General features: G+C 39.6%; 1 protein-coding gene across 9 annotated transcripts in view; it reads right to left on the reverse strand.

Annotated features, from left to right (window-relative positions):
- The window catches only part of LOC135254964 (afadin-like), a 197,425-nt gene that overhangs the window by 21,469 nt on the left and 148,649 nt on the right, over positions 1–27,307 (reverse strand). For all 9 annotated transcript variants that reach the window (XM_064335658.1, XM_064335648.1, XM_064335635.1 and 6 more), the window contains 4 exons: positions 21,990–22,063; positions 12,385–12,503; positions 11,877–12,074; positions 11,614–11,699 (listed from right to left, as the gene is read on the reverse strand). In XM_064335658.1, the coding sequence (XP_064191728.1) occupies positions 11,614–11,699; positions 11,877–12,074; positions 12,385–12,503; positions 21,990–22,063 (477 nt within the window). The remainder of the gene's footprint in view (positions 1–11,613; positions 11,700–11,876; positions 12,075–12,384; positions 12,504–21,989; positions 22,064–27,307) is intronic.

Consider the following 27,307-nt stretch of genomic DNA (forward strand, 5'->3'; position numbering starts at 1 on the left):
ATAATAGTTTTTAGTGCCAAAAATGTTCTAACTCAGAGCAACAGATAGAATTCAACAGATAGATAGTTCATTGTTTAATTCTCCTGAGGAATTATCATCGTCATCCATTTCTCCATAGCTTACACGTTGAGAGTACTGTCTACATAGGAAAAGTAACTACTCTGGTTTATATGGACACTCTGGAAAAATATGAGCCCACCTAAAAGCTTATTTGACCAGTACTGGCCATATATACTGGCCAGAAATAAAAACAGAACCAGAACAGTATCTGACAACAATAAAAATATTAACAGCTAAATGCAACAGAACAAACAAAACAGAAGAAATGAGACAATAGTCGAAAAAAAGCCATGAAAATTCATCCCAAAAGTGTTTGATGAGGTAGAGGTCAGGGCTCTGTGCAGGCCTCTGCGGTCCCATTCTGTGAGCTTGTGTGGCCTACCCATTTGTGGCTGAGCTGTTGTTGCTCCTATACGTTTCCACTTCACAATAACAGCACTTACAGTTGACTGAGGCAGCTCTAGCAGGGCAGAAATTTGATGAGCTGACTTGTTGGAAAGGTGGCATCCTATGACAGTGTCATGTTGAAAGTCACTGAGCTCTTCAGTACGACCCATTCTACTGCCAATGTTTGTCAATGGAGACTGCATGGCTGTATGCTAGATATTATGTACCTGTTAGCAATGGGTGTGGCTGAAATAGCCGCAACCACTAATTAGAAGGGGTGTCCACAGAGTTTTGGAAATGTAGTGTTTAAGGATGTACACTCCTGGGCAAAAAAATGGGCCAAGCCCAAAATGGCAAAAAATTAAGCTTTTAATGGTCTTAACAACAAATAATTGGTCAGAAAATTAGCAAGAATTAAACAAATGCACTCCTAAGACCTCCTGTGCCACCATTTGCTCGTTTACTTTTGCTGCCGTGAACTGTTAGGGGAAAAGCTAGGAACAGGGAAATTCACTTATACAGTAGACAAATTAACACAATGTCAAATAAAAGAGTCATGTTTTGTATTTGGTTGCATATCATTTGCATGCCATGACTTTGTGATGTCTGTGACCTATCAACATCGTCAGAGTCTGGATATCTTACTTTCAGGTTGTCCTACAAGCAATACAAAAACTCTTTGCATTTGAATGGATCTCTATGGGAATCGGGGGGTGGGACTAGATTCAGCTGTAAATTATGCTGATACAGTATGGAACACATTTGTTGGCTAAATGGTTTTAAGTCATCAAGGGTTCAAGGTATCAAATGAGCCTCAAACCACCATGCTGCTGCCAGATATGCAGTAGATACTACAAACATTGTTTCTCCTGAATATTTTTTCCATTGAGTTCAACAGGGAAATTAATCAATTAAACTACAAAGCACTTTCCAGCCTTTTCCATGCTGGTACGTTCCTCTCTCTCTCTCTCTGTTTATGTCTTCCTCGGTCACATAGACTTCTACTGGGAAGAAAGCACACTTTAAATACCTGGATTAATTGAAGCACTCCAAGTGCGTGTGCCTACTTAACTAGTAGGCGTGGTCCTCAGACTGCCCTGAACCTCTCCCAGAAACCCAGCCCTGCCACATGGAGATTTTGGCCAATCTGTTTTCCAGTTTTATGATGTAAAAAATGTGAGCAGTCCATGCGCAAGCTGCATTGGAATGCTACCGCTATATCAGGAGGGGCGCTACTCTGTTGGCGAACCGTGACGGTCAGAGTGTAGTGTGTGTTTGTTGAATGCTTTGTTCGACTACGTTCGACTAAGTGTTACGGACCCAAACAAGGAAGTTAAAAACACAGCAACAACAACGAAGCAGGAGGCTCAAATGGACTGCAAAATGAACTGCAAAATGAACTACTTTACTTTAGATATATATGGACGCGCTCCGCCTGCAGAGGAGGAAGAGAGGCAAGCGGGGGGGAATACGGAGGAAACTTCAGAGGCGCAAAACACCTTACGGAGAGTGGCTATCTGAGGATTTACAGAACGACATTCTTCAGTTAAATGGATTTCTTGGACCAATGCGTGCGGGCAGCGACTTGAACATGACAGGTAAAAAAAACGGTAGGGGGAGTTTGTTTCTATATTAATGAACGCTGGTGCTCTTCTGTGCATGTTAAAGACAAAACTTGCATGGATGAGATAGAACTGCTGTCAATTTCCCTGCACCCATTTTACCTACCCAGGGAATTCGGGCAGGTTATTGTGACAGCTGTTTATATTCCACCATCAGCTAATACAACTAGGGCTTCTCAGACAGTCTACCAATGTGTTGAGCTAGACAATGCCTCCCCTGGTGCACCCAAGATCATCCTGGGGGATTTTAACACCTGCAAACTGGACTCTGTGCTGCCCACATATGAGCAGTATGTTTCATGTAACACAAGAGGGGAGAAGCAGCTGGACTTGTGTTATGGCAACATCAAAGAGGCGTACAGATCCCTACAGAAACCACCCGTAGGCACCTCAGACCATTTTGCTGTCCAGCTGCTGACCACATACAGACAAAAGCTGAAGCAAGAGAAGGTGAAACAGAGAACAGTTCAAATGTGGTCCAGTGACGCAACCCAGAGCCTGCAGGGCTGTTTCACCTGCACAGACTGGGAGGTTTTCACCCAGGACCGCTCCCTTGAACAGTCTGTCACAGCGGTGACTTCATACATCCAACATTGTGAGAGTATGCTAATAACCACAAAGACGGTTAAGTGCTATCCAAACAACAAGTCATGGCTCACAGCTCACCTGAAAAGAGCAATTCAGGCGAAGCACAGAGCCTTCACTACTGGGCACAGAGCGGAGGGGAGAGCCGCACAAATAGTATTATAGAGGGAGATAGCCCAGGCCAAAGGAAGCTACAACGAACGGGTGGAGACCATGTTTCAAACTGGCAATCTGAGGCTGGCCTGGCAAGGCCTCTCTGTCCTCATAGGGAAAGCCCCAGCCAAGAGAACCACAGAAAGGAGGGAAGGAGAGGAGACAGAATTTGTCACTGACTTGAACTTCTTTTATTGTTGGTTTGACACTCAGGACTTCAGGACAACAGAGGGGCTGAGGAATGAACTCCAGCGCGAGATCACGGAGGGGCGGGGTCAGCCAATCACCCTCACAGAGGAGGAGGTGAGGCAGGGCCTGAGGGGGCTCAATTAATCAAGGCCCCGGGCCTGATCTCATTAAAGGGAAGGTGGTGAAGGAATGCTCAGACGATCTAGCCAACGTTCTCTGTCATCTCTTCAACTGCTCTCTCCGGGAGAACACCATCCCTACACTGTGGAAGTGTTCCGAGATAAGGCCTATCCCCAAGACCAACCATCCTGTAGAGCTGAACAACCACTGACCTGTGGCCCTGACATCGGTCTTGGTAAAGTACCTGGAGAGACTAGTGCTACCCCGCCTCCTCTTACAAGTAAGCCCTACCCTCGATCCGCTGCAGTTTGCCTACAGGCTAAACCGCTCAGTGGAGGAGGCAGTGATGACTGTATTACATACCACTTACAGTCACTTAGGACTGAATGCGTAAGTGAATGCGATGATAAAAATTTTTTAAAATGATAAAACACCTATAAAACACTATTCCAAAAGCAAAATTAGACATGCTAGACATCGTTAGAAAGCTTATACTCTCACCTACTGAATAAATGAATTGTCAATCAAGCCAGACTGTACTAAAAAGGGCGACAATGTAAACAACAGGTGTGGTATTACGCACAGCTATTTTGGAAGGTACCCAGGCATCACAAATGCGTGTGTATTTCACAAACGGATTGTCCAAGACAATATATGACCACTCAGTCTCACAAAGGCCGCACGCATATGCCAGGATCCTGTTCGTGGATTTCTCCTCGGCCTTCAACTGCATGCAGCCCCATATCCTCCGCGCCAAACTGCAAGAGCTCCAGGTGGATCCCCACATGATCCTCTGGATACTGGCCTTCCTCCTTAAAAGGGAGCAGTTTGTCAGGGTCAACAGCTCCACCTCTCCTGTCATGCTCACATCCACTGGCGCCCCCCAGGGGACAGTGATTTCCCCAGTCCTGTTTTCGCTATACACCAACAGCCTGAGGGGCTCGGACAGTCAGTGCGTTTACATGCACAGTTGAAATCGATCTATATTAATAGCTCGATTTGGCCAAAGATGAGATTTAATTGGATTGTTGTCGTTGTCCCAATATACATGACTCGGAAAGAATCAATTTATTGACTGGAGGTGTGTCTGACGAAGGCTTCTTATAAATCCTGCTTCCTCCAATTTTGTTGCAACTTTTTTGAATAGTTCGCCATTCCGCGTTTTTCTTCCATCCATGCATTTTAGGATATTTAACTCCTTTAGTTGCGATAGCATGAAGTTGGTCTCCTTGTCTGTCCAGAAATGTATTTTTTTCGCCATGATACTAGGGAGGGCAAAACGGAGCTTTGGAATGTCGCCAGCAGCGTATGCACGTGAGCTTGACAATGCATTTCTCACAGAAAAGGTTGTTTGTCGCCTTTTTTAGTTTATTACAGTGGTGATAGAAGTGACAGTAATTAAGTGGTACTGTGCTGTTAGCCTTTATTGATAGCTAGCACAATCGGACAGCACTAACCCGTAAAAATGTACTTTGGATGGTACTTGCTCAATCGAACGGTAAATGTGAAAAACATTTGATTGTAGTCAGCAGCACCAAAATTTTGTCACACCCTCAACAAACGGCAAAAGACCCAATAGAAGACTGAATTAAATTTTTTAAAGTTATACATTTTCTGAAATGTTATTGATTCCGCTTGGCCACAGTAGTTGCTATGTAAATTACGCAACATGCGTAGAATGCATCGGCCAATTTTTGGCCTATTGAAGCGTATACATGCCGTAGTAAATCGACCCCCAACCGCATTATTTAGGTATATTAGTCCAACTTTGAAAAATTTAAATTAGTACAATTTCAGTCTACAATGTTTACATGATTTTTAAAAGTCCAGTTTTAGCCGGACTAATACAATAAATCGACTTTTTCAAATATCATGTAAACCCACTGAGTGTGAGCATGGCCGTGAAGTTTGCAGATGACACTGCAATGGTTGACACCTCCAACAGCCATTTTGAGGAGGAAGCAAAGAAGCTGCACCAGTGGTGCAAGGAGCACTTTCTCCAGATGAATGAGGAAGACAAAGGAGCTCCTCACAGAATTCCGGAGGAAGGCTGACCCTGTCCCATAGCTGACACTCAACAGAGAGGTTGTGAAGAGGGTTAGCAGCTATAAGTACCTCGGGACCATCATCGACAGTGGGCTGGCCTTCAACGACAACCCACAAACCATCTTCAAAAAGTGCCATCAGCAGACCTACCTCCTATGGAGGCTGAAGCATCTGGATGTAGCCCCTCTCATCCTCTGCAGCTTTTACATCTGCCATATAGAGAGCGTCCTTATCTTTTCCTTTCTGGCTTGGTATGAGGGGCTCTCAGAGACCAACAAGGCCAAGCTGCGGAGGGTGATCACCTTGGGGTCCAAGCTCTGCGGGAGCAGTTTTCAACCCTCCAGCGGCTCTATGACCAGAGGGCGGTGAAGAAAGCAGGTAAGATTGCAAGGGACTCAACTCATAACCTCAACACCTGCTTTCAGAACCTTCCCTCCGGTAGGAGATATGCTGCCCCAGTATTCAAAACAAACAGAGGCAGGGCCCGTTTCATCCCCTCTGCTATTAAGGCTGCTTCATACTTTCCACGTTCCGCGTTTGCGGACAGCTGCGGACTTGTACCGGTCGCGTGGACGCGCACCCGGTTCCATTCATACTACAATTGAGGGTCCGCGTCGGTCTGGTGTTCCACGCATGTGCATTTCCCGATCTACACTCCATTCCTGTTCCATTACCACAGAGTGAATGCGATGATAAAAATGTTTTTGGTTATGCTGACCTATAAAACGCTATTCCAAAAGCAAAATTATACTCTCACCTACTGAATAAATGAATTGTCAATCAAGCCAGACTGTACTAAAAAGGGCGACAATGTAAACAACAGGTGTGGTATTACGCACAGCTATTTTGGAAGGTACCCAGGCATCACAAATGCGCGTGTATTTCACAAACAGATTGTCCAAGACAATATATGACCACTCAGTCTCAAAAGGGACATCTCTACGCGTAAAACCAATGGGAAGGTTGTATATTTATTCAATTTTTAGTCCCATATATTGACTGTAGAATGACATGGTATCATTTTTAAGAACTTTGTCTCGTTTATTTCGTTATTCAGTAAGCAGCGTTTTCACTGCTGTATTGGCATATCTTAGGGCTATTGTCGGGTTTATCTTGTTGCTATGACGGAATATGATTTTTGAGTGGTGAAAGAATATTTTTATGAATGCCCAGATAGACAATATAAATGTGGGTAACGGCGGATCTCCTCGCACAACTCTCTTCAAAACAAGCATCCATTAAATTTTGTTATCTGGAGCATCCGCAGTCTGTGTGCTTGCTATGCTACAGTCCGCGCGGTCACAAATTTTGGTCTGGACGCAGACGTCCGCATAGGGGTCCGCGCGGACCCTCCGGACATGGGCGGATGGCGACATTTACGTCACGAGGACCAAAGCGGACCCTCACGAACACGCGGACGCAGAAAGTATGAAGCAGCCTTTAGGCTCCTTAACAAACATAACCCCCCGGAACCCCCTTGCCCCCTCCGCCTGGAAGAACTGGACCTGTTGTGCTAACACCCCCCACGCACTCACACACACACACACACACAGACACACACACATTCCCAGAATGAGTAGAGGGCATTTCTTTTCTTTTTAAAAATTTTTTGCTTTTAGAATCATACCTTCTGTTTTTACTCTGGTGTTTTTTTTTACTGTGGTGTTATTTATTTATTTATTTATTTATTGTCTGTATGTAGTGTACTGACCTGAACAAAATGAATTTCCCTTGTGGAGAATAAATAACATCTATCTATCTATCTATATATCGGAATTCCGTCTGTTTTCCAAACTTGCAGAATTGACCGTACGCTACACTATTCTGTTCACACACAAATTTAATTCAGCTCATTGTCTGTGTATTCAGGTTCAAATAAATATAGATGACCATCAAAGTGAAGAGGCTTGACAACATTCTCTAGTAATAGTCTGATGAATAAATAGCTAGTGCAACATGTTCAGGATTTGGACTTTCAACATTATCTTATAAAGGTATCCATGTATCCATTTATCCATGTTAAAGGTAAAAAGCATTGACTGTACCTGCACGATTTGTGCAGCCTACTAGAGAAATCGACTCTTCTGCAGAGACTGCGACAGATGTCATTCCTTCCGTCGTTGCACTATACATATACAGTATATATACAATACCGGCCAAAAGTTTTTTAACACCTCCATTTTTCCAGTTTTTATTGAAATTTACGCAGTTGTCTCAATGTACTCTGAAATTAAAGCATATAACAAATAAACAATTGGAGATAAAAAAGAAATCATGGAATCCTTCTGTTTAACACAATTTATTCAATTTTTTTTTTTACTTTGACATCAAAGTAGCCACCTTTTGCAGATATAACAGCTGAACACACTCGTGGCATTCGTTCTACAATGGAAATCAAATATTGTTTGGAAAGATCTTCCCAACACTGTTGCAGAAGTTCCCACAAATGTATTGCATTTGTAGGTTGATTTGCTTTCACCCTTCTGTCCAGTTCAACCCAAGCCAACTCGATGGGGTTTAAGTCTGGAGACTGTGCTGGCCATTCCATGATTTGAAGCCTACCGTCTTGTTCTTTCCTTCTAAGATAGTTCTGACAAGCCTGGAGGAATGTTCTGGGTCATTATCTTGCTGTAAGATGATCCCCTGACCAACTAGGTGTTGACCAGAGGGTACTGCATGGCACTGAAAAATGCTGTGGTTGCCCTTTTGGTTCAGGGAGCCAGTCACTCTGTGCAAATAGCCAACTCTCGATCCAGCAAAAGAGCGCCAGACCATCACGCTTCTTCCTCCATATTTGACAGTTGGTGTCACACACTGAGGAACCATCCTTTCACCTACTCGACGGCATACAAAAACCCTGCGTGATGAAACAAAGATTTCAAATTTTGATTTATCGGTCATTCCATTCTTCAGCAGTCCACTGCCAGTGCTTCATGGCCCAGGCAAGCCTCTTTTTCTTATTTACCCATTTTAGCAATGGCTTTTGTACTGCCACTCATTACATTACATTACAGGCATTTGGCAGACGCTCTTATCCAGAGCGACGTACAACACTCGACTTGTCAAACCTGCAGCTCAAAGTCTTCTCTTCTTGTTGAAAATGAGACTTGCTTACTTCGACCACTGTTAAGTTGTGCTTGAAGCTGTTGTCCTGTGAGCTGCCTATCATGCAAGCTGTTGACTCTCAAAAACTTGTCTTCTGATTCTGTTGTGGCTTTGGGTCTGCCAGACCTCTTCCTGTCAGAGTTTCCTCCAGTTTCCAAGTGCCTTTTGATAGTGTCGGAAACTGTACTCACTGACACCTTGATTTTCTTTGCAATTTCTCTAAAGGAAAGACCTACACTTTTAAGGGTTATAATGGTCTGTCTGTCTTCCTTTGTTAATTGCCTTTTTCTCGCCATTATGATAGCAATATAGGCCTACTACTTCCTGCAGTGCAATATTGTCCAATTAATGCTTCAGAGGGTGTAGTAATACAGTCTGTTCCAACGTTGATTTTATACAGACAGAGGGTTTGTAAGTAATCAACAAAAGTTGGGACAGATGTAGGAATTATTTGCATCAACTTTCAAGGCTTAATTTACTTAAATTGCTGCAGAAAAGCTGTAAGTTGTTAACTGGTTACTTGTTCCCAGAAAAAGGCCTTTTTTATAACTCTGAAATGTACATTATTATTCAGTTTTTGCTAACCTAAACTTATTTATTTATTTATTTATTTTACTTCTGGCAGTTTACCACTTACCTTTGTACCACTTCAGGTCATTCACTGGACTTGAACTGCTTAAATTTCAATAGAACTGAAAAAATGGGGGTGTTCTATAACTTTCGACCGGTAGAGTGTGTGTGTGTGTGTATGTATATATATATATATATATATATATACAGTACCAGTCAAAAGTTTGGACACACCTGCTTAAACCAGTTTTTTCATGATTAAAAATGCTTTAAACTGTATACATTTGTCTATAAACACTTAATATTTCATTATATGATATATGTACTTATATAAGCAGATAATCTTAAGTAGATTGCATTCAAAAGTTTGATTTTTAAATGAAAATGGAAATCTTGTAAGCTCATTGGGAGGAGGGGGGGTGCATTGTTTTATTATTTAAATATCTTGGTACATATTGTGTTCATGATCACATCTATCTTAACAGGTGCTCCAGGACCTGTAGAATTGTTCATAATTAAAAAAAATAAAGACTACCTGCCATATTTCAAAATGCATGGGGTATATTCCTACATCATTGTCACCACATGCAGTACCATATATTTCCAATGGACGGTAGAAGGGTGAAACTGATGTAGTTAAAAAACTACATCAGCAATCGGAATCGTAATCAGCTGATTTGGCTTTTAAAAAATCACCAATCGGCCATAAAAATTAATTATCAATGCAACCCTAATTCCTTGGCCTTGGCCTAAGGCTAAAATTCGGCCTAAGTCTCAGAAAGTTTTTTTTTCTTCTTATTTCTCAGCCTCATAATGGCTTCCTTGACTTTCATTGCCACAACTCCTTTCACTGTCCTCTTGTTGACAAAAGCCAATAACAGACTCCAAAGGCAATCAAATCCTAAACCTACAATCAAGGCTAGATACAGAAAGTTCTCTTAAACCTGCACTAAGGAAGCAATTGAACACACCTGACTAATCAGAAACACCTGTGAATCCATTTGTGCCAAACATTATGGTGCCCTGAAATGGGGGGACCATGTATAGAAATACTGTAATTTCTACAAGGTGAAACCAAAATGTATAAAAATATCTATAAATAAAAGCTGAGAATGTGCACTTTAACCACATGTGAAGTGTTTGATTACAAATCTGACAAGTACAGACCCAAATCAAGAAAAAATATGTCTTTGTCGCAAACGTTATGGAGCTCACTGTACAGTGAGGTGCAAAAATTTGGGCACCCCTGCTTTTAATGTGTTACAATTAATCTCTAAGCGATCGAAAGAGCAAACCTGAACTCTAAATGGTACAACATTAAACATGAGACCTTTCTGCAAATTTTAAAACAAGACAGATTTTTATTTTCATTTTTTATTATTTTTAAATGATAAAAACAGGAAAATGACCCTGTGCAAAAGTTTGGGAACCCTTTTGGATTATTCTTTGTTACTTTTTAAAAAGATAATTACTAAGGCCCAAGTGATTTACTCATTAGGGCTTCAATGAGTCAGGTGAATATAATTCCAGGGCTGAACTATTTACTCAGTTTATTTCAGTTACTGAAGTAACTCCATGCCTTCTAAATAATCCGACTGCAGTGGCTGTTCTGTCTGGTGTTAACAACCATGGGTTCCTCTAAACTGTTGTCCAAGGATTTCAGAATCAAGATAGTTTACTTCCACCAACAAGGAGAAGGCTATACATACTTTCTCAACATTTCAAACTACCTATTCCTACTGTTAGAAACATCAGAAAATGGAAGATAAATGGAACAGTTGAGGTCCGGAAGACAGAAGGGCCCAAAACCTGGTGAGAAATGCTCAGCGCAACCCACACATCACTGCAAAAGAACAACGAAGACCTACATGGCAAAGTTGCCAGAAGAAGCCTTTACTAAGACCTCAACACAAAAATTAAGCATCTGAAGTATGCAAAAGAAAACCTTGAGAAGCCTGAAGCCTTTTGGAAGAATGTGCTTTGGACTGACAAAACGAAAATAGAACCAATTAAGGTATGTTTGGAGAAAAAAGGGTGAAGCATTTGTAGAGAACACTTTGCCAACTTTAAAGCATGGAGGTGGATTCATTATGCGTTTGGGTTGTGTGGCAGCTGGGGGCACAGGAAATATTGTGCGGGTGGAAGGAAGAATGGATGCCACCAAATATCAAGAAATTCTACAGGCTAACGTTCGAAAGTCAGTCCAGACATTGAAGTTGAAGAGAGATTGGGTATTCCAGTAAGACAATGATCCAAAGCAAACCTCGAAATCAACAATAAAGTACCTCCAGGAAAGACGGATGAAGGTTTTGGAATGGCCACCACAGTCCCCAGACTTAAATATTATTGAAAATCTGTGGAGAGATAAACATGCCGTGCATGCAAGGAGGCCTAATAATATTTCTGAGCTAGAAGTGATCTGCCAGAAGGAATGGAGAAAAATTCCAAAAGTAAGAATCAAAGGACTTTCACTTGCTATAGGAAGCGTTTGCAAGCTGTTACAGTTGCCTAAGGAGGATTTACAAAGCACTAACTAATAGGATTCCCAAACTTTTGCACAGGGCCTTTTTCCTTTTTTTATTATTTTGAAACTGTAAAAATTTTTAAAGTAACTCTGCTTTAAAAGAAGGAAGAAATGTGTCACGTTTAACTTTGTACGATTTAGAGATCAGGTTAGCTTCTCTTCACTTATATATTAATTGTAAGGCATTTTGACCAAATTTTTGTACCCCACTGTATATACAATTACAACTGTTGCAGACACGTGTCTACTCACATCTGCAAAAAGATTGCCCGTAGAGACGGATGTAATCTTGGCACCGGGTCCCCCAGAATATGCAGCTGTTGAGCTCTCTGGCTGGTCTATAGGAGATGAGACTCAAAGTCAGGATGGAACCACATCCTCACTTCACCTTAAACACTTTTCTCTTTGTCATTATCAATACAAGATGCCAAAGTTTTCAACATCTGTGCCTTCATTGAGGAAACAAAATGCAAAATGCTGAGATGGCTAAACAGATGAATACTTCTACTACTCACTGGCCACATTGGGGCTGGACAGGTGGTCTGCTCTCTTTTTCAGTAGCCTCTCCTCTCCATTGGCCTTCCTCGGGACTGGGTAGTGCCCCCGCTGGACTGGGGGAGATCCAGCATTTCCGTTCTGTGCCGAAGCACTATAAAGCTCAAAACCCTCACTCTTAGGTCTGGATTTTCCCGTGCCACGACCGTTTTCTGACCCTGAAGAACAAGAGAACTTGCATCATTCTGCATTCAGTGCAACATCTTTTTTTGTGCCTGGTGAGTGTTCAAGGTAACTTGACATGGATTGCCTCAAACAAGTCTATAATAATTAATTGAGTGCTTAGCTACGATAAATACATAACAGAAACAAATACCTAATCATTTACAAGTAAAAATACATAAGCTAAGTGGCATCTAAAGAGCCTTCCCATTTGTGTTCTAAATAATTCCTTTGCAAATACTGCATTCTACATTCTGGAAAGAAAGCCGTTCTTAACACTGGTCCTGTAGCATTCTGCACCCTTACCCCTCTGTGTCATGGGCGATGACTGGCTCAGCAAGGTTGCCAGACCATGGTAAATTGCTCCCCGCTTGGCGACCTCTAGAGTGACAACTGAGCCAGTGCGTGTCATTAACTCTGCTGCCCTGAAAAGAGACAAACCCTATTCAGCAATGGAAGGCAATAGCTAGTAGTGTAATTTTTAATTGGTTAACTAAAAATGATAATGAACATGCTAAATATAGGATTTTAAAAAATCATATTATACTGTGGCTTGAAGAATGCCTGGTGACTAATATTTTTGGTGAAAATGTAGACATTTCTCAAAATCAGATTTGCAGAATGTTTTCCCTGGAGAGCAAAAAGTAGTCTCATTTGGACTTTTTATGAGAAAACAAAAGACAAACAAATTAAATGAAAACTGTGTAATGTAGAACTAGCATTTTCATACAGAGCTATGGTCAACCGCCTCATATATCTGCCGTGATTTTCCTTGTAGATTGCACATAAACATGTCTACAGCCCCTATCAGACATTCATTTTAACTTGCAGTCCATGACAATGTACCCCTCAATGCGCTACAGCTCACTCTTGGTGCTTGGCCCCCAACATCACTGCTTGCAGCCATAATTGTTCCCATTTTTTTTTTCCATTGTGGCCAAGGTGTTGTTTTTTGTTTGCCATCTTAAAGACCTCATCCTTGCAGTTGCTTCACCTTTTTCATAATTCCCATCTTTTGCCATTTAAAAAAACAAGACCAGGTCAAAACCTAGTATTTGGCTGGACCGGCCGACCAATGGTGTAACTTCATAACTCGGCCGACCAATGGTGTAACCTCATCACAGACACTCGCATTAGTACAGCTTGCCCTGCTGTTGCGGTCCAAGCAAAAAAAAAGTTCAGTGCAAATACTTTTCCAATAGAATAAAGTGTCTACATAAATAAATAGATCAGCCGTCCAATCTATACTCACGAGTAAAGCAGATTGTGGAATTCGTGCCAACTTAATTCGTAAACTCGTGCATTGTAGACTAACTTCGGGTTAAAGTGCACAGCTAAATCATGACTAATACAAAGCAAACAGCGATGCTTGTAACTATTAGGTTAACATCTGCTAAATTAAACTGGGCTAATCTCAACAGTAAATTAGACCTCTTGCCCACTTAATAGCGTCAGACAACTAACTACACCACCTAGCCAACTAGTTAGACTAACACTTTAGAAAACACAAAATTCAAGTTCGAAATATTTCGCAATAATTGAACGTTACTTTGGGACCTATAGACTAACGTTATCTTTATGTAACCCTGGCTTCACACCCATCAGTAGCAGTCGGAGCAGAGTTTGCTAGCAAGCCACAAAAATGAATCAGTCACAAGGGGAAAACAGATAAATAAATGTTAGCGGGACAAAAAGTCTGTAAATTACTCACTCTTTTACCTAAAATCTAACAATGTGTGATCTCGATAAAGGCTAATGTTAGCGATAACATGTTTGTAGTTAAACTTGGTTTGCTGGCTAACTTGCCGTTTATTTCTCACAAAAGAAAAGAAAAGCTGTTTATGGGGATAGTACCAAACGACTTACGCTGAGCTTCTTTCATGTGTTTCTCGATTCAATTTAAACTACTAGCTTATTCCGCTTCATTTAGGTATCTTCCCGTCATAATCAGTTTAAATGGTAGCTAAAACAAAACCAGGTTAAAACCTAGTATATGGCTGGACCGAACCGGCCGACGTCACAGACATGCGCGGTGTAACTTTATCACTCACTCAGTCAGTCAGTCAGTCACAGACATTCGCATTTGTAGGGCTGGCCCCGCTGTTGTGGTCCAGCCAAAAATGAATCATCATCCAGTTTCCTGGTTTTTATCCTTAGATTTGCCAAGCTGACAGAAACCTTTGTCTTCCGGTCCCTCCTCTTTCTCAGCCTTCTTTTTTCACTTGGTTCATAAGTTACTCAAGACCATGTTTTAACCCTCGTAATAGTCATTGGCTAAGTCTGTTAAGTCATGTTTGTCAATTGAAAGCCTTACTCGGTTAATTCCTCCTGCATTTCCTATGTAGGTAGTTGACATACAGGGTGGTTCTAAGTTTTTTTGTAATTTTTCTTCATTAACCCATTTGAACAAGCCCTCTAGTGGCCAGGACGTAATGACTCTGACATTCATTGCTCCTGCAACAAATCTATGAGTAAAAACAACAAACTTTTTATTAGTACACGATACACTATTAACAATGCCAAATATGAAGTTTCTATATGCCACCATTGTCATGTAGTTCATCCATTTAACAAGCACCCCCAGCCCAGTCTCATATGCAATATAGACAAAGTGTGACAAACTGGACAGTAGCATACAGTTAAAGTCGGAAGTTTACATACACTTAGGTTGAAGTCATTAAAACTCATTTTTAACCACTCCACAGATTTCATGTTAGCAAACTATAGTGTTGGCAAGTCAGTTAGGACATCTACTTTGCGCATGACACAAGTAATTCTTCCATCAATTGTTTACAAATAAATTATTTTACTTTTAATTCACTATATCAAAATTCCAGTGGGTCAGTAGTTTACATACACTAAGTTGACTGTGCCTTTAAACAACTTGGAAAATTCCAGAAAATGGTTTTAGAAACTTCTGGCTAATTGACATTATTTGAGTTAATTGGAGGTGTAGCTGTGGATGTATTTTAAGGTCTACCTTAAAACCCAGTGCCTGTTTGCTTGACATCATGGGAAAATCAAAAGAAATCAGCCAAGACCTCAGAAAGAAAATTGTGGACCTCCACAAGTCTGGTTCATCCTTGGGAGCAATTTCCAAATGCCTGAAGGTACCACGTTCGTCTGTACAAACAATACTACGCAAGTATAAACACCATGGGACCAGGCAGCCACATACTGCTCAGGAAGGAGACGCGTTCTGTCTCCTAGAGATGAACATGCTTTGGTGCGAAAAGTGCAAATCAATCTCAGAACAACAGCAAAGGACCTTGTGAAGATGCTGGAGGGAACAGATACAAAGTATCTATATCCACAGTAAAACGAGTCCTATATCGACATAACCTGAAAGGGTGCTCAGCAAGCCACTACTCCAAAACTGCCATAAAAAAGCCAGACTACAGTTTGCAACTGCACATGGGGACAAAGATCTTACTTTTTGGAGAAATGTCCTCTGGTCTGATGAAACAATAATTGAACTATTTGGCCATAATGACCATCGTTATGTTTGGAGGAAAAAGGGTGAGGCTTGCAAGCTGAAGAACACCATCCCAACCGTGAATCACGGGGGTGGCACCATCATGTTGTGGGGGTGCTTTGCTGCAGGAGGGACTGGTGCACTTCATAAAATAGATGGCATCATGAGGAAGGAAAATTACGTGGATATATTGAAGCAACATCTCAAGACATCAGGCAGGAAGTTAAAGCTTGGTCACAAATGGCTCTTCCAAATGTACAATGACCCAAAGCATACTTCCAAAGTTGTGGCAAAATTGCTTAAGGACAACAAAGTCAAGGTATTGGAGTGGCCATCAAAAGTCCTGACCTCAATCCAATCGAAAATTTGTGGGCAGAACTGAAAAAGCATGTGCGAGCAAGGAGGCCTACAAACCTGACACAGTTACACCAGTTCTGTCAGGAGGAATGGGCCAAAATTCCAGAAACTTATTGTGAGAAGCTTGTGGAAGGCTACCCAAAATGTTTGACCCAAGTTAAACAATTTAAAGGTAATGCTACCAAATACTAACTGAGTGTATAACTTCTAACACACTGGGAATGTGATGAAAGAAATAAAAGCTGAAATAAATCATTCTCTCTACTATTATTCTGACATTTCACATTCTTAAAATAAAGTTGTGATCCTAACTGACCTAAGACAGGGAATGTTTACTAGGATTAAACATCAGGAATTGTGAAAAACTGGGTTTAAATGGATTTGGCTAAGGTGTATGTGAACTTTCGACTTCAACTGTATATTGAGAAGTTCATACAAATATTCTTTCACTCCAAATATTTGTATTCTAAGATACAGCCAACAATAGGCTGAAAGTATGACAAAACAGCTGTGAAAAACACTGCTCACTAAATAGCGGAATAAACAAGTGAAATTCTTGCGCAATTATATCATATCATTCTACTATCAATATCAGCAAATAAATATGGAATAAGTACACAAGCCTACTATTGGTCTTACATGAAGAGATGTCGCTTTCAAGATTAAGTTGTCATTCACTGTCTTGGACAATCCGTTTGTGAAATATACACTCATTTGCAAAGCATGTATACCTTCTAAGATAGCTGTACGTAAAAAAGCACATGCTGTTTACGCCACTGTGGCCCTTTTGCAGTTGATTCTTGTTTGATCAATTTGTTATCTATTTGAAATATTTCAATTATATACATTATTTTTTCCAGTCCACTTTTGACTTTGCTAGATTTTTTGATATTGTTACATTTTCAGTACTCATAATCAACATGTATTCAGCATACAAAAATGACAAGTTACTCACACATACAAAGCCACTGTCTATAAGTCATCCAATCAAACTTACAAAATCTAGGCCTGCCATTAAATGCATTGATATCAAAATTAGCGCAAGTTTCAAGAAACAATATTAGCTATTTTAGTGCACACAAATGAAACAAGCTGTATTCCAAAGCAATGCTATCCAATGTTTCAAAAGAATTTCGAAGTAACTTGCCAGCATTTTCCTGATGGAGGAATATTATCTTTTCATTGTACATAAGATGGGGCACGCCCCCGCCAAGGCGTAACCTGGCGGGATGGCATACCTGACATCCCAATAGACCATGGGTATAAGTGTCTCCATGAGCATGGATAATACTTATTAAAATTTCCTGTGCGCTGATATGTGCTAGATTAGAAGAAGTTAAAATTTCCCTTTTACCAATTAGAAATACCAACATTTGAGAACATACGACAGAAAAATGTCATCCATGGGCATGCAACAAAAGATTACATACTGTAGAGTACAAAAAGATGGTGTTTTATTGGAGTACAGGAGTGTATGACCATTAACAATACAGCAGATAGGCAGTTGATAGCTGGCAGTTGATAGCTAGCAATTAAATTCTTAATAGTTAGCCTGCAGGCATTGTTGTGAAGGGAAAACATAGTACTGAAACTATAAGATAAATAATAAACTAAAATAACAAAAGATAAAATAGATGAGAAAGGAAGTATAAACAGAGCTGTCGGTAGGTACGCTAGATATTACACAAGATTAACATTAGGCTATGTTGCAATCTCCCACAACAGTGCAAATGAGGTTTTTACAGATTCACTGATACCGAAAGTTAGACTTTTTAGATGTTGGTCAAACTAGCTGTAGGCTAAAATCATTGCGAACATTAATGAGCATTTCATGGGCTTTTTTTTTTTTTTGCAAATCTTGCCATAGTATTATTATTCCAACCAGTAACGTTAGCAAGCTAGGCTAAATGGCAGATAACCTTTCCCAGCATTTTATCAATGGACCAAACAATGCCTTCATTTCTCAATATTTTCAGACGTATTTCCTATTTATACATTATTTATAATTGTATCAAACCAAACTACTTTACAAAGATACTGGATTATACTTTCAAAAACCATCTGCAATTTCTGGTGGTAATTAATTCAAGCAGATGTTGCCAGCTGACGCCATTTGCTTCATCTGTTGTACATAGCAACAGTCACTCAGGAAGGCGGGCCTTTTTTAGGGCGGGAATTTTGCTCTAACGGTTCTACAAGGTAATGTACTATATACAGCTGATATAGCTATAACATTTTAAAGTTAAAATAAGAATATTTATAGCTACAATATGAAGAATGATTCAATATTTTTGTTCTCAGCTCCAACTCTTTGTAGTACTGTAGTTTGTGTTGGTCACGTCGACCCAACCACTGATCAGCCAAATTCTGGATTTCCTCTTCTTGTATTTTTCTGCACATATAAAGGTGCTGACAAAAACTGCCTCCAGTTGCTGTTTATTCATGGCGACCCTCTCTTCTTCTCTTTGGCAAGCAATGCACAGAAACATCAACGTTGTCTTGTAATGTGCAACAGCACATCATTGCTTCATCTTATAGTGTGTGCACAGTTAAGATTGCAAGACGGTTGTAAATGCAAGATCACCTCGTATCTTCGTGTATCTCTGTACTCACTTTTCTGTCTGTCTGGACCTGAAATGGACAAAACAAGCAAGTGTACATCGTTCTTATTAAAAAAATCATGTAATCATGTAAAACCTAGTTGAAAAAGTGACTATGTCCTCTGGAATGACAGCTTTGTCCACTGGTGTGATAAGATTTTATGCCACACCAGGGGATATAGCTGTCAGACCAATTGTCAGTGGACAATTTTGACTTAATGGTAATTTTTAGTACTTGTAATCACTAAGCCTTTCCTCGGGCTTCATATGGGAATGTAATGGAATGTTCACAAGGTTTTATGTGATATTATATTTTATAAGATACAACTTCTTTATATATAAATTTTTCGGGTGTCACCCCAAAGGATGACAAAATTCCCTCCAATGGTTATGCTATAAAAGTGAAAAATTAAGATATTTCAGAGATAAAGACTTACCCTCTTGTCATGGCATGTGCCCGTCAAATGTCTTCTGTGCTTTCTGGTACAATTGGATCCTTCCAATCAAAATCTAATTTCTGGCCATAGGATTTCCGGACAAAGTTGAATTGATTGGTATTGAAGACAGGAAAAAATGTGCATCAACCAGCAAAATGAAGAGGAGTACTGAGCCCAAAAATACATTAATTGGTCAAAAAACTCATAAACATGAGTGAGGCAGCACATCCGAAAATAATGAAAATATACAGATTCCTTACTTTTTACTATTTATTTTGGCGCGTTTCCACCGCAGGAACTTTCCCCAGGAACTAGGAACCTTTTGAGGAACTCAAAGTGCGTTTCCACCAGGGTCTAAATTAAGTTCCGGGGACTTTATTTTACCCCCAAAAAAGTCCCTGCTCGGGGGGTAGTACTTTCCAAAAGTACCGGAACTTTTGGGGTGGGGCGCTGACGCGAACATTTCTGATTGGTCGAGTACTCGCAGCATTTTATTTCAACCGCCATTTTTAAAAATCTGCAGCCTCAAATTCGATTTATTATTTTCAAAATAATAACGTGAATTCAAACTTCTGTTATTCGGCGCAGTACCCTACTTTTTGTTATAGCCTGCCAACGTCTACAGATGAGAAATTAAGATTGAGGATTATAACACGTGTGCTCTTCTTTTCTTGCTTTAGCATTAAGTCTATTTTATAAAATATGAAGCATTCGTGCTGGGACAGCATATTACTTACCAAAACATTCAAACGATTTAATTCGGTTGCTGAATATTTTCATTCGGATTTTCTTTGTTAGCCCGTTATAATTGACTCAAAACGCTGGACACAGTTACGTGAGGTATGCGGTACTTCTGCGTAATTTACATCGAGGATACAATAAAAGCAAACAGGAAAAAAACACCTTTCGTACTTTTTGTCAGGGTAAAATAACAGGTTAATTCTAGTCATCGTCCCTTTTGCTTTTTCAAACTGCCATAATTTTACTCAGCGATTCTTCAATTCCCCAAAAAGACCAGGAAGACTGGTAAATCTAGTAAAAATGAGTACGAGGTCAGTTCATATAACAAAAGGAACAGTTGTGAACACAGGTGTTAACATTTGTCACACACAAGCATGAGAAATCAATTCTACATAATGGAACATTCGATTAGTAAGGCTGGCAATTCAATTATTCAATTACAGCAAAATTGGTTTTCACATTTCGTAATTAGGTAAAAGATCAATTTAACACAGTTCAACAATGACCAATAATAGATCAATTTTACACATGAGACTATTTAAGCATAAGACAGTGAGGAGTTTTAGAGTTTGCACATTAGGCTATTCAAACATGTTGATGCAATAAGCAATTTTGTATTTACACAAATTTATTGGTGGATATTTAAAACAACAGCAAGTTTTACCAAATTACCAAATGTGAATTGTAATTGCCAACTGTGCTGTAACTGAATAATTGTCTCATTGTTCCATTATGTAGAATTGCTCATGCTTGTGTGTGACAAATGTTAACAACTGTGTTCATAACTGTTCCTTTTGTTATATGACCTGACCTCATACTCATTTTACTACATGATCTGATGAAGGCAGTAATGCTGAAATGTGTCAGCGCTGTTTTAATGTGTGCCTAAAAATAAATAGTAAAAAGTAAGGAATCTGTATATTTTCATTATTTTTGGATGTGCTACCTCACTCATGTTTGTTTGACCAGTTATTGAATTGATTGGTACTTTTATGTTGTTATATTCATTAACTTCTGGAGTCTAATTTATAAAAATACACATCTGTGAAATATTACCAATGTTAATGGATGGCAATAGGAGTTATTTACATTTTGTAAATAAACATTCAAATCACACCAGAGGATAATCACAAGTATGACTGAAATTGACAAAATATGCAATTAACATCTTGTCCACAATCAACTTGAAGAGATTTACCATTTTTCACAATTCTCATCAAAATAATTCCAGTGTTATGGTTTTTTTTGCTGCCGGATGGAAAAATTGCATGTCATGTCAACTACCCATATATGTTAGCGATGTTACTGTTATCGTTATTCCATTTTTACCATCTTTATTACCACTTATTTGTTTAGCAAAGGATGTCTGATTTCATGACTATTATCTCTGACCAGGAATATATGAAGTTAAATTCCTTGCTTCTTCACCTTTATAATAAATTCAATATTCCGCAGGGATGGATGGCGAATTATCCCTGTCACAGGTTTAAGTAGTAGTAGTCAACCTTGAATTTGAACTGGCGTTGTTTTAGTCATTTAACTCTAAAAATTATATTTTACATTTTGGCAGTAATAAGGAAGTATCCTCAACCTCTTCCAAGACTTAAGAGTTCAAGTCATTTGTAGGTTAGTTCTGGGTAATGTGTGTTTTCCCCAAATTCAGATGAACAGTAATTAAGGTACTATTTATTTAATGATTACATTTAAGTGCATTAAATCAATCATTACTAATCTGACAATGGGTAAAACAAAGTGTTTTAAAAAGGTGGGGTATTCATATAAAATATTTTTTAAATGGGATAAGAATTAGAGGGAGTAAAAAGTCATTCAGATACTCTGCTTTATAATTGGTGTTATTCAAACATGCCACAATAGACTTTTTTCTAAAAGTGTCTATTGTCATTGTAACTTCAGAAGTATTCTCCGGTTCAAAAGATACCGCCATTTACACAAATTAAGAGGATGAGCAAAAATGTGTATGGTAAGTTCAAATTGTCGTCTGCAAATAAAAATGAAAGGCTTGAACTTATACAAATTATTCTGAACATATAAAATTATGATTTTTGGGTGGAGTCTCCCATTTGGTTGCATGAACCACTCATGATTTAGTCTCATAAAGGCCATCTGCTAAATGTGTTCTTGGTATGACCAATCAAATGCTCAGAGCTAATGAAAAGTACTAAGACAGCAAATCATGTTCATTTTTGCAGAATTCCGCAGATTGCCTTTAAAGAGTGAACATGTCACCTGAAGATCAGTAATGATCTGTTACATGGTGGGACAGTTGGCTGTTGGTGTTACCTCTCCTGTGACAATCCAACCAGGGTCTTCCCATCCACACTCAGAAGCTGGTCCCCTGCAGCCAGTCGGCCATCCTAAACACATATACACACAAATGCACACACATGCACACACACACACACACACACACACACACACACAGCAGGTAAAGTACAATAACATTAAACCGTGAAACTTTAATATCCAAAAAACTGAAAAAGTTTCACATCACAAAATAAGACACAGAAGGCCACCTGCAGAAGTTAAAATATCTACCTCTGTCAGCTTGCTATTTTGTGATCAACCGTTTTTTGGAGCACACATTAAAGGACACACAAAAAAAGACACACATTCCAATCTTTGCTACAACACACCTAACACAACTGTATAGAATAAATCCTACAAGAAGCTCAAACAGAAGAGGCTAAACATGAGTAAAGAAAGAAGACACATTTTTTACAATTGGGGGAGGGAGTAAGATAAATGCACGTGGTCCCATTACCTACGGCTTCGTAAGTAACATTGGTCCATTTAATAGTTCAGTGTAAATAATGCCAATGTTCCCTGTAATATCAAATGGAAATGGTTCCATAAACACATAATTAACAATAATTAATAATATTTCTATTATAAATTAAAACACAATAAAAGTTCCTGAAATAAATAATAAATGCCAATAAAAGGTTACAATAAGAAACAATTGTAGAAAAATCCTCTATCATATCTTGAGCTAATCCCCTATGGTGGAGACAATGCCTACCAATGTCTGCACTGTTGCTGCTTTGTACTTGTTCAGATGAGCAGATGTACATTATAATGAGACCACATTTTGGTAACACAATACCCAATATTTATTTATTAGGAAGATCAATCTGAAACCAAAGCTTCAAGATTTTTCAACTCTGTGGAACCAGCCAAAATAAGTCTATGTTGATACAAAGTTAAGGACGAGGCTGAATTATCATTGAGCAAATAGAGGCAGGGATTTAGTACTATGTTGACTCCCAAGAGTGCTGACAGTAGTGACACGACCCGGTCCCAAAAAGTTCCTAATAACCACTCATTCCCAGAACATATGCAATGTGATACCCAAAGGATGGGCAAAAATTACATTTAGTGCTTGTAACAAACTTTATTATAAAGGATTTATAAGGTATAGCATACACTCATCTTAATCATCTTAAAGTGAATTAGCTTATTTGCAAGATTCTCTGATGTGTCATTAAAGTTACCTAGTTGTTTTTCCCATATCGTCTCAATTGGAAGATTTTTGGTCGTACAATCTATTAGGAAGCTTAATCGCAGATCTTAGTCTTAGGTCAAAAAATATGACGGACCAGGTCAAGTGTAATGATTCCTAATTTCTTTGAACACACGCAGACCTGTTTCACCACAAATATCACTGAATATGTAGATCCCTTACCAAGTCCATTGAGAAAAGGTAAATGGTTCTACCACCTGACTGAAAATGACAGTTATTCCATAATGGTGATTTTTGGTAGAATTTTGATCTAATACCCATTATCGGCTCTCATTTTTTCCCAAATGTCAAGAGAGTTAGTAATGATGCTCCCAAACTTCAAGTTTTATTTCTATGACCCACCCCTGTATATACCAGATCCTCAAACCTGTGTGGTTTTTACCAGATCTGCTTCTACAATTTGCCATGGCACCTCTGAATTCAGATCCCTCAAAATATGCACGGTTGAGTTTAAAAGCATAATAGTAAACTTTTAGGCTTGGAACAGCAAGGCCCCCCAGTATGTTTACTTTGTTGTAATGTGCTTAGCTTGATTCTGGCACTTTTTCCTCCCCAGAGGAATTGTGATAACAAACATAAATTTCACGTATAAATTTTGGGGGAGGTGCTCATGGAATCATTAAAAAACAGAACGTTAATTTGCGGCAGAATGGTCATCTTGACAGTTGTAGCTGTCCCTTTAAGAGATACATTGGGATGGCAGGTATGCCATCCAGCCAAGTTATGCCTTGGTTATGCCCCATACCTATACAGCACCGAGAGTTTGGCACTTTTCAGCGTTCCCCACAGAAATAACCGCAACAGCCAATGAATGAATGAGTTCTATACGGTGTATGTCTTGTATGTGTGAGTAACTTGGCATTTTTGTACGTTGAAAACGAGTTTTTTAATGAGATGCATATTACTGCAAGAATCTTTTTCTCTCTGCTAGCCAGTGCGATACCAGCTGACGCCAGTAGATGGCAGTGGCCGCCAGTCAGTGTGAGATTCGCAGGCACAGGACATCTTGCTTGGTGGCAAGCTAAGCGAGCTGAGAGCGAGAGTCTACGCATGTGGTCAGCTAAAAGCTTTTATTTTATTTGCAGGTAATATATGCTTATACACAACAGTGTTGTAAGATAATGTTGGCTAAACTGGTTAGTAATATAACTAGCTTCTGTGCTGGCTAGCCGCAGCACGAATTTTCAATACTTTTAGTATGTGTACAAATTCCTGTTGATTTATACATGCTTATACACAACAATGTTGTAAGATTATGTTGGCTAAACTGAATTACCTTCTGTGCTAGCCGCAGGCTATACTGTTGTTCGCATGGTTAGTTAGCTACGTTACAGTGGGAACGTTCTTCATGAACCATGTTATAATGCTTATTTATGCGTTGTAAAAACGGGGGTTTCATTACTTTTCATGACATTAATCATTTCTGTTAGAGAAAAAGACAATACAGAACAGTATTGCAACGTGCTTGGTAGCAAGCTTTACTGGAATACATGCAAGCTAAGCCAGCTGAAACAGAGTGTCTCCGTATGCGGTCAGCTAAAAGCTATTATTACATTACATTACAGGCATTTAGCAGACGCTCTTATCCAGAGCGACTTACACAACTTTTACATAGCATTTTTTAAAATACATTGTATCCATTTATACAGCTGGATATATACCGAAGCAATTTCGGTTAAGTACCTTGCTCAAGGGTACAACGGCAGTGTCCTTACCCGGGAATCTAACCTACGACCCTTTGGTTACGAGCCCAGTTCCTTACCCACTGTGCTACACTGCCGCTATTATGTTTTGTTTGCAGTGAAAAAGAACTTTTCATTAAAATATGTGGCACTGGAAGACTTGTGTTGTCTTTCTGCGAGTGCAACATGTGCATGTCTGTCATAGACTGAATTTATATATGAATTTTTATTTATTTATCACTTACTCATTAGAAACACAGTACAAAAAGAAATATGTCATTAAAAACACATTTTCAATGCACAGAAATGCCAAGTTACTCACACTTACAAAGCACTGTCTATAAGTCGTTCATTCAAACTGGCTAGGCCTGCCATTAAAAGTACTGATATCAAAATGACGGCAAGTTACTGTACTACAAACGATATAGGCTACCTTCCCTCACAGAAATTAAATAAACTGTATTCCAAAGCAATGCTACCCAATGTCTCCTACATTGTTTTTTAATCTTTTAATCCATCTCACAATGTTGTCCTTCACACTTTGTGTCACATCAAAGTGTCAAATAACTACAATTGCCTCATAGTCAGGGGAATTAAACTCAAAAAATGGCCAACTCGTTACGTGGTGGATAGAAGCATATATGGACATATAAGCATATGTCCCTTGGGTGATCCTAAGACATCCTAGAAGGGGTGCCCAAAAAAATCTTAAGAGGAAGTGAGTTATTAAAGAAATTCAAAATGGCTGCCTAAACAGTTGGTAGTTGACTCAAAAGGCACATAAATAACCTCATAAAAGCATAAAATTTGGCACACACGTTTCTTGGGTGACCTCAAGATATCCTAGAAGGGGTGCCCAAAAAAATTTAAACAGGAAGTGAGCTACTGAAGAAATTCAAAATGGCTGCCTAAACAGTTACCAATTGACATAAGGCACAGAAAGGACCTCATAAAAGCATATAATCTGGTACGTACATTGAGTGATCCGAATATATCCTAGATGGGGTGCCCCCAAAAACTCTTAAACAGGAAGTGAACTATTGAAGAAATTCAAAATGGCTGTCTAAACAGTTGGCAATTGACCTATGATGCACCCAAGTGGACTCATTTCAATCTCAAGGTTGCTATCATTTGTCATCACCAGGTAATAACAAATAAAAACATATAGTATAAGATCTCATTTGAGGGACATAATCTAGTAGTGACTCACGTGTGCCAATTCACATGTTCCAGCACATTGGCATAATGCTGTGCAAGGTAACCCAGCATCCTGGCATCAACACTTTCGAGAACAGAGGGGCTCACTTTTACAGGCACACTTTAGGAGTGCTCTACAAACTTTGGCAGCCACTGGCAAGAGTGTCCATAAAGGTGTCCACAAATCAGCTACTTTGGTCCAGATAAAAAGATACAGAGGTGTATCTTTCCAGCAATTAAAAACTGTTTGATTCCTAGCTAAGTGGTTGAAAAGGATTAGCTGTCATAGCAATGAAGGCTGGGAAGGAAAATGAGTTTGGCTCTACTGGGATTCCACTCATTCACAGGCTGTGATACAACTTCACAGTTCCAGGGCAAAGGCAAAAAGACAGCCTGGGCTGCATGGAAATCATTTCCAGAAGTGACAAATGCCTTCATTGCTATGACGGCTAATCCTTTTCAACCGCTTAGCCAGGAATCAAACAGTTTTTTATTTCTGAAGATACACCTATGTTCTGTATGACAAGACAACTGACACTGAAAAGGTCAATGATCTAAGGAAGGACCGGTTTTCTCAAAAATGTCTCTCAATGGAAAACATTCCTCCCACACAGGCTGCACTGCTACAACATTCAAATCGAGCAGGGTACCAAGCTAGCATTTGGTCCAAAAGTCTGAAAACTATCCAGTCTGTACCTTCTCCTGCAAAATATGGATGGACCAAAGTAGCTGATTCGTGGACACCTTCATGGACACTCTAGCCAGAGGCTGCCAAACCTTGTAGAGAACTCCTAAAGTGTGACTGAAAAAAAAAAAAAGAAGGCAATCATTTGCATCCTTGTAATGTTACTGCAGAGATTCCCTAAAGGCTTGTGTAAAGGGTTCTAAGGAAATAGCGAAGAGGAGAGGTGAGCAAGGACAGTCCTGTCAAGTCCCCCTTAGCAATTGAAAGGGAGACAACTGACAGGGCCCAGTAAGAACCAAAGCTGCCGGGCACCCATGTAATGTTTTTATCACAAAGATAATTTTGGGCCCAAATCCAAATCCTAGGGACCAGCCAAAGGTAGTTCCATTCTAACCTGTCAAATGCATTCTCAGCATCGAGGGACAACACAGGACAGTCATGAGATAATGTGTAATGTGACATATTAAGAATATGCAAGAGGCTATGAATATTATCCAATGCCCCTCTCCCCTTC

This window comes from Anguilla rostrata, chromosome 1, assembly GCF_018555375.3.
Source record: "Anguilla rostrata isolate EN2019 chromosome 1, ASM1855537v3, whole genome shotgun sequence".
In the NCBI taxonomy this organism is placed as follows: Eukaryota; Metazoa; Chordata; class Actinopteri; order Anguilliformes; family Anguillidae; genus Anguilla; species Anguilla rostrata.